The following is a 12,205-nucleotide window of genomic DNA, read 5'->3' as shown; positions in this document are numbered from 1 at the left end:
AGTTCAGTGAAGAATCCTCTCCTGGCTAGGTTATTACACTATATCATATGCTCTCCGTGTCATAGCTCTGTGAAGTGTCCTGTTGTAGCATTTATCATTGTTATGCTTTTTAAAATTAGTCACTAGATAGTAAGCACTATAAGAGTAGGGACCTTATGTGTTTCTGGTCACCATTGTGTTCCCTAGTACCTTGTATACTTCCTGGAATCAAGTAGACATTTAGTAAATATTTGCTGAATGCACTAATCAATTCTTTCCCTGCTCATAGCTGAAGTGAAACGTGTTGGAGATACTCTCTTGGGAATGGCTACACAGTGTGTGCAAGTGAAGAACGTGGTCAAGACCTCACCTCAGACTCTGTCTAACCTTTGCCTGAAGATCAATGTCAAACTTGGTGGCATTAACAACATCCTAGTCCCACACCAGCGGTATGAACTCTATTGCTTACTTGCCCTTGTCAAGCAAGGTAATATACTGGAGATTGATGAAAAGATAGGACACTGTCCAGGCAGAGTGAGTCACAAGGGAGAGGGGACCAAAGTGGGTGCTAGATGGTGCCAGGGAAAGAAGACCCAACTCCTCACCATTTGTTTTCTCTTCCTTGTTTAGCTCTGCAGTCTTTCAGCAACCAGTGATATTCCTGGGAGCAGATGTTACACACCCACCAGCAGGGGATGGGAAAAAACCTTCTATCACAGCAGTGAGTGATACTTTCCAACTTCCCCGTAAGGTTCTCTTCTGAGTCCCCAAGACTACACCTGATTTCCTTCCCTCAACTCTGTTGCTTGACCCTTCACAAAATCTTTTTATTTCAGCTGATCATCCCCGTTAACCAGTCCCTTGGTTTTTTAATAAAGCTAACTCTGTATGGTATCTTCTTTTCAGAGAGAGCAGTGAGAGAGTAGACTGGGGCCAAAGACTTGGTTATGTCTCCATCACTTTTGTTCTGTGTTTGAATTTCCCTCTTTCTCTCTGTGCCCACTTTTGGGATGTGGGAAGGACCATATCTCTTCTCTGAAACCCCTTTTAAGTGAATTACTTAGTTACTTTTACTCTTTGCTATCTGTACCCCTGACCCATCTGATAGATTAGATAGCTCTCTAATCCCTCTCCTGACATCTCTGCTCCCTCTTTCTCAGGGCTTCTCAGTTGACTAATGGGACCAGGCCTTCTTTCTCATTTGTTTTTTTGAACCTTCATGTTTCTCTAGGCAGACTGGGCCTATCTCAGTAAATGTGGGGAAACCCTATACTATGCTTATCTTTATTTTCCTTGTGGCCATCCATCCTAGTCTCTGGCCACTGTCCCCTTAGAAAATAATGTTATTCCTACCACCCACAAGAACACTCTTCACTGTAGTTCCTGGGGTAGATTAGCATTTGAAGAAAAGATTAGCTTGTCTTTTGGATGAGGTCACTCTTTGAGCTAATATTTCTGGACTATCACATGCCCCTCTGCAAGGGGTGGGAAAATTAAATTTAGCAAGTACCTACTGTGGGTGAGGTCCCGGGCATGATGACTTAACGTGTGCCACACCAGTACTGCAAGCAGGTGTTACTCTTATCGCCATTTGAGAAGAGGAACAAGAAGATCAGGTGGGTTAAATGACTTCCATGTGTGTGATAGAACAGAGGTTGAAACCAGGGCTATTGAATCCAAAAAAACCTCATTTAATTTCGTAGTTTTTTTTTTTTTTTTTACTAAGAAGTCTTTCCCCAAACCCAGAACTAACAGTGTTGGGAGGGTGGAGGTTTGGGGAGCTGATCCTGCCTCTTTGATTATCAGGTGGTAGGCAGCATGGATGCCCACCCCAGCCGTTACTGTGCTACGGTGCGGGTGCAGCGACCTCGGCAGGAGATCATTGAAGACTTATCCTACATGGTACGTGAGCTGCTCATCCAGTTCTACAAGTCCACCCGCTTCAAGCCTACCCGCATCATCTTCTACCGAGATGGGGTTCCTGAAGGCCAGCTCCCCCAGGTAGGGCCCACAACAGGTCAAGAAAACCTTCTCATTGAGGCCATAGGGCCTAATGGTAGCAGAGAGTACTGCTCCCTTTCTTAAGCTGTTGACACTGGGAGATGCTTCTACTTATGGAGGTTTGCTAAATGGAATAGGCCTGGAAGCAGAGATCCCAACTGAGAAGCGGTGTGTACAGTCATTGATAAACCTTTCTTCTTGTAATAAAAGACCCTCGGTGCCTGTTTACTAGTTAGTTCATGTTGAAGACTGATTCTTTAGACCAGTGGTTCTCCAGCTTTGGGCTTCCCTGGTGGCTCAGCTAGTAAAGAATCCACCTGCAACGCGGAGACCTGGGTTTGATCCCTGGGTTGGGAAGATCCCCTTGAGAAAGGAATGGCCACCCACTCCAGTATTCTGGCCTGGAGAATTCCATGGACTGTGTAATCCATGGTGTTGCAAAGAGTCGGACACAACTGAGCCACTTTCACTTCACTGTCCAGCTTTAGCATCCATCAGAATCTTTTGAAGGGCTTATTAAAGCAGTTTGCAGAGCTCCACTCTTAAAATTTCTGCTTCAGTGATTCTAGGATGGGGCATTAAAATTTGTAGCTCTCATAGGTTCTTAGTGATCCTGCTGATCTGGTGGCCACACTGCCATTGACCTTTACAGTGTTCTTTTTATTCTATCTCCCTGCTAAGCCTTCATAGTTTATTGTTTAGACTAATATAGTGAACTGATCTCCTTTTCTGCTATTTAATAAAAAGTACTATAACTACCATTTATTGGGTATCTCTTATGTGCCATGAACTGTGCTAACCACTTTGTATGTGCTCTATTCAGTGCTTACAAGAATCCTATGAAGTAATTATTATTCCACCTAATAGATGATGAAACTGAGGCTTGAAAATGTTAAATGATTTCTTCAGTGTCATCCAAGCTAATGAGCATTGGAGCTAGGATTCAGACAAGTTGGTCAGATTCCAGAGTTCATGCTCTTAACTATTATGCTCAATTTCCTCCAAGGCATACAATGTTTCCTAAAGTACCAGATAAATTTATAACATGTATCTGTTCAGAGATGTCCTGTGGCTTCACAGTAGCCTTGGGTTAAAATTCATACTGCTTATGCAAAGCAATCAGCAGTCATTAAGCCCCAATTAGGTTTTTTATGCTTCCACTTAATTATTTGTTTTCCTCTTCACAACAGTTTTGTGAGGTTGATCTTATTAGTAACTTCAGTAAATGTGGAGAAAATGAGACTTAAAGGGGTTAAATAACTTGCTCAAAGTAATAAAATTAGATAAAGCTTGAGTTTAAACTTAGTTCTAATTGATTATAAATTCTATTTACTTCTACCATATAGTTTTTACTCCCCATATCTGACATCCAAGGCCACAAGGCAGCTACTGCCTATGGTTTTCCACCTGTGGCTTCTTTGGCTAGTCTGTTTTCTTATGATACTGCTTTTTTATAGAACTGAATTTATCTGCTCGCTCTACAGCCATTCCTGAACCCTGTGTCTGCTCTCTTGTGGCGGTCCCAACCCTGTCTGCTCCCGTGGGGAACGCCCATTTTCCTCCTGATCCTAAAATTGTCCTTCCTTTGGACATTGTGATTTTTCTGTGAACCTTGATTCTGTGTCTTGATGTTAGGTCTCACTATGCATGGGAACCAGGTGAGTGCTCTCTGCTGACACTAAGCCTCCCAGCTCGGTTTTATAGGAGCACATCAGGTGAATTGTCTACAGGCATACCTCGTTTAGTGCACTTCGCTTTATTGTGCTTCACGGATACTGTATTTTTTACAAATTGAAGGTTTGTGGCAACCCTGTGTCCAGCAAGTCTGATTCGGCATCATTTTTCCAAGAGCATTTGCTATTACTTCATGTCTCTGTGTTACATTTTGGTAATTGTTGCAATATTTCAGACTTTTCATTATTATATTTGTTATGGTGATCTGTGGTCAGTGATCTTTGATGTTACTGCTATGACTCGCTTAAGGCTCAGGTGATGGTTAGTATTTTTTAGCCATAAAGTATTTTTTAAATTAAGGTATGTACATTGTTTCATTTTTTTTTTAAGACATAATGCTGCTGCACACTTAATACACTACAGTATAGTATAAACATAACTTTTGTATGCATTGGGAAACCAGAAAATTTGTGTGACTTACTTTATTGTAGTGGTCTGGAATTGAACCTGCAATATTTCTGAGGTATGCCTGTGTAAGGCTGATTTTTGGTAGGAAGGGCTTATCATCTCTAATGGTCGGGTGTCAGCTTATCAAGGGAGGCTGAACAAAAAGCCGTATTACAAGTGGCAAACCCTTAGTTCAGAAAGAAGTATGAACTCAAGAGGAGCTGTGTGTCTCTTTGTCTCCCTCCTCACCCTGTGCCTAGATCCTCCACTATGAGCTGCTGGCCATTCGTGATGCCTGCATCAAACTGGAAAAGGACTACCAGCCCGGAATCACTTATATTGTGGTGCAGAAACGCCATCACACCCGTCTTTTTTGTGCTGACAAGAATGAGCGAGTGAGTGAGGGATTGAGGAGGTCACTGTACCCTTATCTTGTCTCCCTTCTTTTAGTATGAAAGAAGCTGTTGAAATGAAATCTGGGGATTTAGTCCTTGGCCTGTCCATTGCCCCTGGCACCTTTCTTCCCCCTAACTCTTGTGGTCCTTCCTCTGCTGCTTCGTTTCCTTTGTTTCCCGCTTCTCCCCTCCTTCCCTTCTTCCCTTATACTTGATCTCCCTCCTCCCAGCTCCCTGGCCTATAGACCCCATATATAGACCAGCTCCCAGAGATGGGAAAGGGAACTTCCATTTATTGAACTTCTGTGTGCCAGACACTCTGCACGGCATCTTCCTCACAGCAGCCCTGTGAGGTAGGTACTGTTATTACCTCCAGTTTAACCTCAGAAAGGTTAAATAACTTGCTAAGATCACACAGCTAATAAATGGTGAAAGCAGCACTTAAACACAGGTCTGTGTGACTTTAGAAGCCTCTCATGTCAAGGCCCAGGACTCTCTCTGGGAACAGCAACTTCACCTTTATTTTGGGGATTCTGATGGAGTCAGGTTAGAATTGAGTCGGGGCCCTAGTTAGGGCCAGGCAGGTCTTGGGATCTTGGTTGTCTTTGTTTCTATACAGATTGGGAAGAGTGGTAACATCCCAGCTGGGACCACTGTGGACACCAACATCACCCACCCATTTGAGTTTGACTTCTATCTGTGCAGCCACGCAGGCATCCAGGTAGCTGGGCTATGTCCTGGGGTATCAAGTGGGTCAAAGATAGTTAATCATTCCCATTACCTCTAGAATATATCATTCATCACTGAGTGGCATTCAAATCAGGATTGTTCTCTTAATAAGCCCTTTGTGCACTTGAACATAAGTGTACTTCCAACATCTTAGTCAGGTTGCCCATACAATGGGTGCTTTATGACAAAGGTGGCTTTGTGTCTGCCTTTTCATGGGTGGGCCTTCCAGCCCAGCCATACTCATAATGGTAATCCTGTTCCTTATTGTCAGCCATCCCGTCTGCTCAACCTGGGGCCCCTCACCTTCCTATCTTCCCAGGGCACCAGCCGACCATCCCATTACTATGTCCTTTGGGATGACAACCGTTTCACAGCGGATGAGCTCCAGATCTTGACGTACCAGCTGTGCCACACTTATGTACGATGCACACGCTCCGTCTCAATTCCAGCACCTGCCTACTATGCCCGCTTGGTGGCTTTCCGGGCACGATACCACCTAGTGGACAAAGAGCATGACAGGTGAGGCCTGGGATCAGGCTGGCTTCCTTTTTGCTTCAGCCTCTGGTACCAGACCCTCTCAACTTTCTTTGGGTAGAAGGAAACCAGGATTGTCCAATTTGATGTCCTGGGGCTTGTCAGCCCAAATCTGGGTTGGGGTTTTCTCTTTAATTGGTATGGGAATTGGCCCCTTAGGGGTGGGGGAAGGGTTAGTGACAGCTCAGTTCACCAGGAAGGACTTCTTTCATTTTTCCTTTTCAGTGGAGAGGGGAGCCACATATCGGGGCAGAGCAATGGGCGGGACCCCCAGGCCCTGGCCAAAGCCGTGCAGGTTCACCAGGATACTCTGCGCACCATGTACTTCGCTTGAAGGCAGAACGCTGTTACCTCACTGGATAGAAGAAAGCTTTCCAAGCCCCAAGAGCTGTGCCGCCCAAATCCAGAGGAAGCAGGGAGGAGGGAGGTGGGGGTAGGGAGGAATGCAGAAGGCCCTGTTTTCCTTCTGCAGAGGGGGCAAAAAGGGTGGGGAACAGGGCCAGTAAGCCAGACCACCAGCCAGAAATCTCTGATATTCACCTCATGCCCTCAACCCCTCACCCCATCTTGTCACACCTGGCCCTGAACCCACTGGACCAAGAGAGGCAGCAGCGGTGCCCACCATATACACAGGTGTCTCGTGTGACTCACAGTGCTAAAGACTCATGCCTGACAGCTTGGTAAGGTCGGCTCTGCAGCCCTGCGGACAAAAGCTGGTAGGTTTGGGTTTGATACTTCAGACGGAAAAGTGAGGGGCTTGAGAAAGTGGGTGGGAGGAGGGCAGGATTTTTTAGGAGCCTTAATCAGAAAAGGTCTAGATTTGTTTAAGAAGAAAAACGAAATCAGATGCAGATCAATATTTTAGGATACTAGATGTTTTAATGGGTTGAGAATCCAGCTTGTAGGAAGATTTTTAATGCTAATGATTTTGGTTGCCCTTACCCCAGCTGCCACTCCCCTTTCCCTTATTCCTCTTTCTCTACCTTTTCTACCCCACCTCACACCTGACAGACATCCAGCCCCTAGTAAGACTTAAGGCACTATGGCACTTAGCTCTGAAGTGACACGACCCTGTCTTCCTTCCGCCTGCTGGTGGGTAACCAGTGCCTTCCCTGTAATGGTAATGCTGCAGAACTGCAACCTTTTGTACCTTTTGGGGGGTGGGGGCGGGGTGGGGGTGGGAGAGGAGGTAGGTTGGGATGAAATACCCCGTACCCAACACGCCTCCAGCCAGAGCGCCAGCTATTTTGCATTTGAAGGAATTGACTTCCATATTCATTGAGCTTTTAAAAAGATCACGACCTCAAGATGGTTAAAATCCATTGACATTTGCACTTTCAGACATGACAAGTCTAGGAGCTGCTGAGATGACTGGCCCCTGGCCTTTCCGCTTATGTCTCCTTTCTTCTTGTCCCTGCTTTCTCCCCACCTGCCTGGGTCTGGAGTTAACTTTCATAGCATTTCTCACTCTTGGCTTCTTTTCCCTGATGGTCAAGCCTCTTTATGTTTCAATATTTTTTAACTGGGGTGTCTTACAACAGATGATCTTTAGGTCTAAAATAAGGGGGGGGAAAAGCAAAAACTAAATGTTATTTTTATACCATAACCTGAGTCTATTGCCAAAATCTGGAAATAAATCCCTCCCATGCCCAGTGAGTTTACATCCCAGAAACATTGAGCCGTCAAAGGAACTATGTACCTGACTTGTTCTTTGGCCTGCTTTGGCTTGGCTCTGTAGGGTATGGTTATCTCCACAAGTGGGGTTCAGGCTCCACCCTTTGTGCAAATAATACCTTTTTCTTGCTGCAGGCACCCCTGCTGCACTGCCCTGCACTCCTTCCTGCAAGTGCATCTTTCCTTCCTCTGGACTATCCTCTGATACTTGGCTTATCCCAGATTTCAGCGTGTCCTGTGGATAGGCTGGGGGATTTTGCTGCTCCCTATTGCTTCTGTTTACACAAGTGACTTTTTCCTGATTTCCCATTAGGGCATGTGAGTGGATGGCATGGGCTTTTTTTTCTTTTTTCCTGTCTTCCTGGGTAGAGATGGGGTTTGGCTGTCTTGCAGAACTGGAAAAGTAGGGGGTTCTAGCTTGGGGCCTGTTGGCCTTGAAGCAAGGCTTCCTCTTTCCTCGACTGTTCCTTTTTTCCTGTCCCACTGCTTGGGATGAGGAGTTGCAGCTTCAGTGTGGAAATGCCTCTTTTTGAGGAGCCTGGGCTTGGATTTACCCCAATCTGGTGATGAAGCCATGACTATTTAGACCTAGCTCAGGCTCAAGGCCAGCCAGCGGAAGGCCGGTCTGAATATGGGCCTATGCAGTAGAGCTACCATTTCCCCTCCCCAGCAGCCCTTGTACAGACCCAGATTTGCTATGCAAAACAGTCTATCCCAGGTTCTGTTCTGGTTGGCTACTTTGTTCAGCAACTTCACAAAACGTAGCACAAACATTGATTATGGAGAAGGCATCAGGACTGTTGAGTAACTCTTCCTTTACTTCTTTCCTACTGGCTACAGTATGGGGTGCCCTGTGGGCACAGCCCAGCTGAAAACAGAATGGAGGGCTCTGGGAGGAGGCAGCTCACTGGAGAGCCTACATTCCTTACACAAGTGCCTAAGAGAGTGATGCCAACACTCCCATCTGCCCTGTCCATCGCCTTCATATATTGTCTACTTCGTGTTTAGTCACCCTTTGGGGAGGGGAGCTCTCTTGGGACAGTGGGCTCTGAGTGTTCTCTTCTCGGGTGTGTTTTGGGGCTGGTATCAGGGCAGTATTCCTGGAAGGTCCAGTCATTCACCAGCATTTGCAAATGTCCATTGAGAGCTGGTGGTAGCCACCTACTCTCAGCAACAAGTTTGTGTTTTCTCCTTTTTCTCTCTTTGCCTCACTCTCTCCAGTTGGGTCTTGAGCTGAGGCTTGGCATTTTTTAGCCCTTAGGCATTTACATGCCATTTAATAAATAAAAGAAACAGCTTGGGCAGTGGCAAGAACATGACATCTTGCTGTGATTTTCTTTCTTTCTTTCTATCTTTGAGACTTGAAAAACACCCTTAACCTTGAGGATTCTTCTTCGAAAGGTGGTGCATGCAGATTGAGAAGTGGTGTTGGCAATAAGCTTGGCTTTCTTTGATTTGGTTAAAGTGGTGCTTCTTACCTAGGCTCAGAGGAAGTGCTGGGGAGACCCCAGCCTCATCCTCTTAGACAAGTCTCCTGGTCCCTTTGTTCTACTCTTTTGCCTTCCTTTTCCTCCTCTCTCTTTCCCTGGCCTCGTTTTATTTTTTTCTGTTCATTCAGCTTGCTTGCTGGCCAGCCTGCCTATGTGATGATGAATTCTCTGCATGGCTACAATGATCCCACTGTCAGCTGGCATGGTCAGGCTTAGCTCCTTGGCTGCAGAAGACCAAGAATCTGCTTCCCAAGCCTAGTGATATCCTTCCTGGGTTGGACTGCCCTCAAACTTTATGTGAAGGTGTAGCAGAAGGCCTGCCCATCTGGCATGAAATCAGGAAGGCTTCTGGCAACTTCCACATCTGTCCACTCTTTGGAGGTGGTTTCTCTTATTGCTTTTTCTAGATCTGGTTTCATTTCTCTGTACCTGGGGCTTCCCTTTTCTGAGGCTGTCCTAGCATTGACCTTTTTGGCTATCCAGGGTTGAAGGGTTAGGGGATAGACGTGGGGGAACGAGGAATGGGAAGAGAATGGTGAGAATTTGGCTAAAACATGGGAAAGGAGAGCCCTGCTCACTGATCACTTTTCCAGTCCAGCCTGACTCATTGGGGCCGAGGTGCTACTGCTGGCCTCTGGGGATAAGCATGAGGCTCTTGTTGCCGGGAACTTAGGCTGAAATTAATGTTGAAAAAGAAGGTAACTAAAAGTGTGAAACCTCCCTAAAAAGCTCCTGGTTCCCATGTACTCAGTAGCTCCTCTATAGCCTCCTCTTTGACTAAGCAGTGATGTTTTTGGATAGTTTTCTTTTTCTTGTCCAGAATTCTGTAAATGAGGCCGGCAAGATGGGCAGCCAAGGGGACACAATTATTTCTCAGCTGACCCATAGAATATCTGCACGGCTAGTGGGACAGTGTTTTAGACTTGGCATTATGTGTAACAAAGAAAGGTGAATGGTCCTTCCCCCTTCAGGGTAGAAAGTCATCTCAAACTGACTAAGATGCAGTTTTGGAAACTACATCAGGGGGAAGTTATTTTTATTTATATTTGCTGGGCCACGGCCAATCCTGGATGGTAGCTGGGATGCCTTCCTTCTTAAAGTCTGATCATGGCAGGGTTATGCAGGGCACTCTTTCCTCTTTGGCCTTCTAAGCCGATCAGGGAGAAGGGATTCTCTGGTTTTCTCTTCTCTCCCATTTATTAGGACTTGCCTTCTCCCTGGGCAGGGAGAGAGGCTAGGATGGTGCTCTCCCCTCACTCTACTCCTACTGACTTAGAACCTCTGGCTGCTGTTCGGGAGCCCAGGAAAGGTGATGGAGGCAGTGGGCTCAGAACAACAACAACATCAACAAAAAACAAAACAGAAAAAGGTGAGGAAAGGCAGATTTCCTTCTTTAAAAAGGAAAATAGGAAACCCTCCAAGGATTGTGCAAATAAAGACAATGTGTCAAATGCACTGACTCCCCTGGTGTAGTAGCAATAAGGAAAAATGAAATGACTTTCCTGTGCACACAGTCCAACCTGATTGGTGTATGATGTTGCACTTAGCAGCCATCTGGTGGGCATGTGTGACTACTCTGGGTTTCACTTTAGTTTCTAAACTTTTTATCCCTCTCAAGTCCAGCATGGATGGGGAAATGTCCCTGGAGCCCCACAGCTGTGTACTTGTTTGCATTTGTTTCCCTATGAGACTTGTGTTTGTGTCCTGCTTTGAGCTGTACCTTGTCCAGTCCATTGTAAAATTATCCCAGCAGCTGTAATGTACAGTTTCTTCTGAAGCAAGCAACAGCAGCAGCACAATTCTGTGTTTTATAAAGACAACAGTGGCTTCTATTTCTAAAGTGCGGTCTCTTTCTCTCTTTTTTTTTTTTTCCTTAGCAAAGCAAACCGTTGGGATTAATTGTATCGCTGATAGATTTTACATTAGAATAATAGATTGTGAGAAGAGCAGAATCATCACTTTCTAAAGGAGTAAAGTGGGTAAAACAAATTCCAGAGTGTTGAAACTGCCAATTATATGTAATCATTTCACAGGGTTTCCATTTATTCTTCATTCAGCAAACATGTAAAGCACTGTGTCTAGCAGTTTTGTTGGGGAGTAAGCAGGCACAATTCAAAAATGAGGAAAACAGTGTTTCTCTCCTTAAGGAGCTTAAAAAGTTTGGCTGGGGATATGAGTAGCCAAATGGTTCTTTGGTACCATTTAGACAGATTATGAGGACTGCAAAGAAGGCTATAAGGCTGTGTAGCAATGAAGAAGGAAAGGAAAGAGCACATAGGAGAGACACTCAGGAGGTAAAATCAATAGGACTCAATGAATGATGGGATGGGAAGAAAGAAGTAGAGGCTAATATCCACTTTGCTTGAGCAAGTGAATATGCTGGGACATTCCTCTAAGCCAAGATTGGGGGGAAAGGGAGACCGGAGAAGGAAGGTGGTGAATTTTGTAAAGAAAGACCGTTAGCCTTTTATAGACTGAGTTTTGAGGTTCCCAGGTTTCCAGTAAACATTTATATTTTGGTGCTCAGGGAAGACTCGAAAACTGCAGTTACAGATAAGAGATTCATAATCATAGAGATGGTGGTTAAAGCCAGAGGAATGAACAGGATGGCTTAGGAAAGAGTAGGGCAAGAGGAACCTAGTGTACGACTCTGGGAAATAAGAGATCAGGAAATAGAACCTAAGATGACTGTCAGGTCACTCAGAATAGTGAGGAGAGTGGAACAGGATTCAACAACGACATGATTCACAGCAGGAAAACTGCTGCGGTGAGGGGGAGGGTATTCTACTTATTTTACCATCCTTCACTCCATCTTCTCTGGGATCTTGTAACTATATGGTCATTCTTCAGTTTTTCTTGAAAATGAGCATTGGAAAACCTAACTTAAATCAGGCTAAGACTGAGACTTCCAAGTTGTTCACAACCACCACCACCACTACCTCCACCTCCAGCTTCCTCCTATCCTCAGGAGATACTTGTAAAACAATAAAATAAACAAACCTAATTTTGTTCCTATCCAGTGTCCTAGATCGTATTCCAGTGCACTTGGTAGCACTTAGCAGCTTGCTCTATTTTCTCTTATGACTTGTTCTCCCCAGAGCCTGTGAACTCCTAGCCGCAGAAACTACTAATTTTTTTTCCTCTCAGGGCCATAGTGTATATCAGGAGGGGTCAGTATTTATGACTAGGATTGAAATGAGCTAGAAATCTGTGGTTCTTGAGTACAGAGGGGAGACTCGAGAAGTGATACTGAGTCTGCAGGATGGATTCAGCATTCCTGAA

The 12,205-nt window shown here is 45.2% G+C and overlaps 1 protein-coding gene across 2 annotated transcripts in view; it reads left to right on the top strand.

Moving 5' to 3' along the window:
- AGO1 (argonaute RISC component 1) overlaps nucleotides 1-11,938 on the top strand; it is a 35,590-nt gene extending 23,652 nt beyond the window's left edge. For both annotated transcript variants that reach the window (XM_061122414.1, XM_061122413.1), the window contains exons 13-19: nucleotides 269-428; nucleotides 610-700; nucleotides 1,786-1,980; nucleotides 4,362-4,496; nucleotides 5,116-5,217; nucleotides 5,545-5,744; nucleotides 5,985-11,938. In XM_061122414.1, coding sequence (XP_060978397.1) covers nucleotides 269-428; nucleotides 610-700; nucleotides 1,786-1,980; nucleotides 4,362-4,496; nucleotides 5,116-5,217; nucleotides 5,545-5,744; nucleotides 5,985-6,093 — 992 coding nt within the window. In that variant the 3' untranslated portion in view covers nucleotides 6,094-11,938. The remainder of the gene's footprint in view (nucleotides 1-268; nucleotides 429-609; nucleotides 701-1,785; nucleotides 1,981-4,361; nucleotides 4,497-5,115; nucleotides 5,218-5,544; nucleotides 5,745-5,984) is intronic.
- The last annotated feature ends 267 nt before the right edge of the window (nucleotides 11,939-12,205 follow it).

The sequence above is a fragment of the Dama dama genome, chromosome 20, assembly GCF_033118175.1.
Source record: "Dama dama isolate Ldn47 chromosome 20, ASM3311817v1, whole genome shotgun sequence".
NCBI lineage: Eukaryota > Metazoa > Chordata > Mammalia > Artiodactyla > Cervidae > Dama > Dama dama.
The sequence above is the reverse complement of the archived record's forward strand: the minus strand, read 5'-3'. Positions and strand labels throughout refer to the sequence as shown.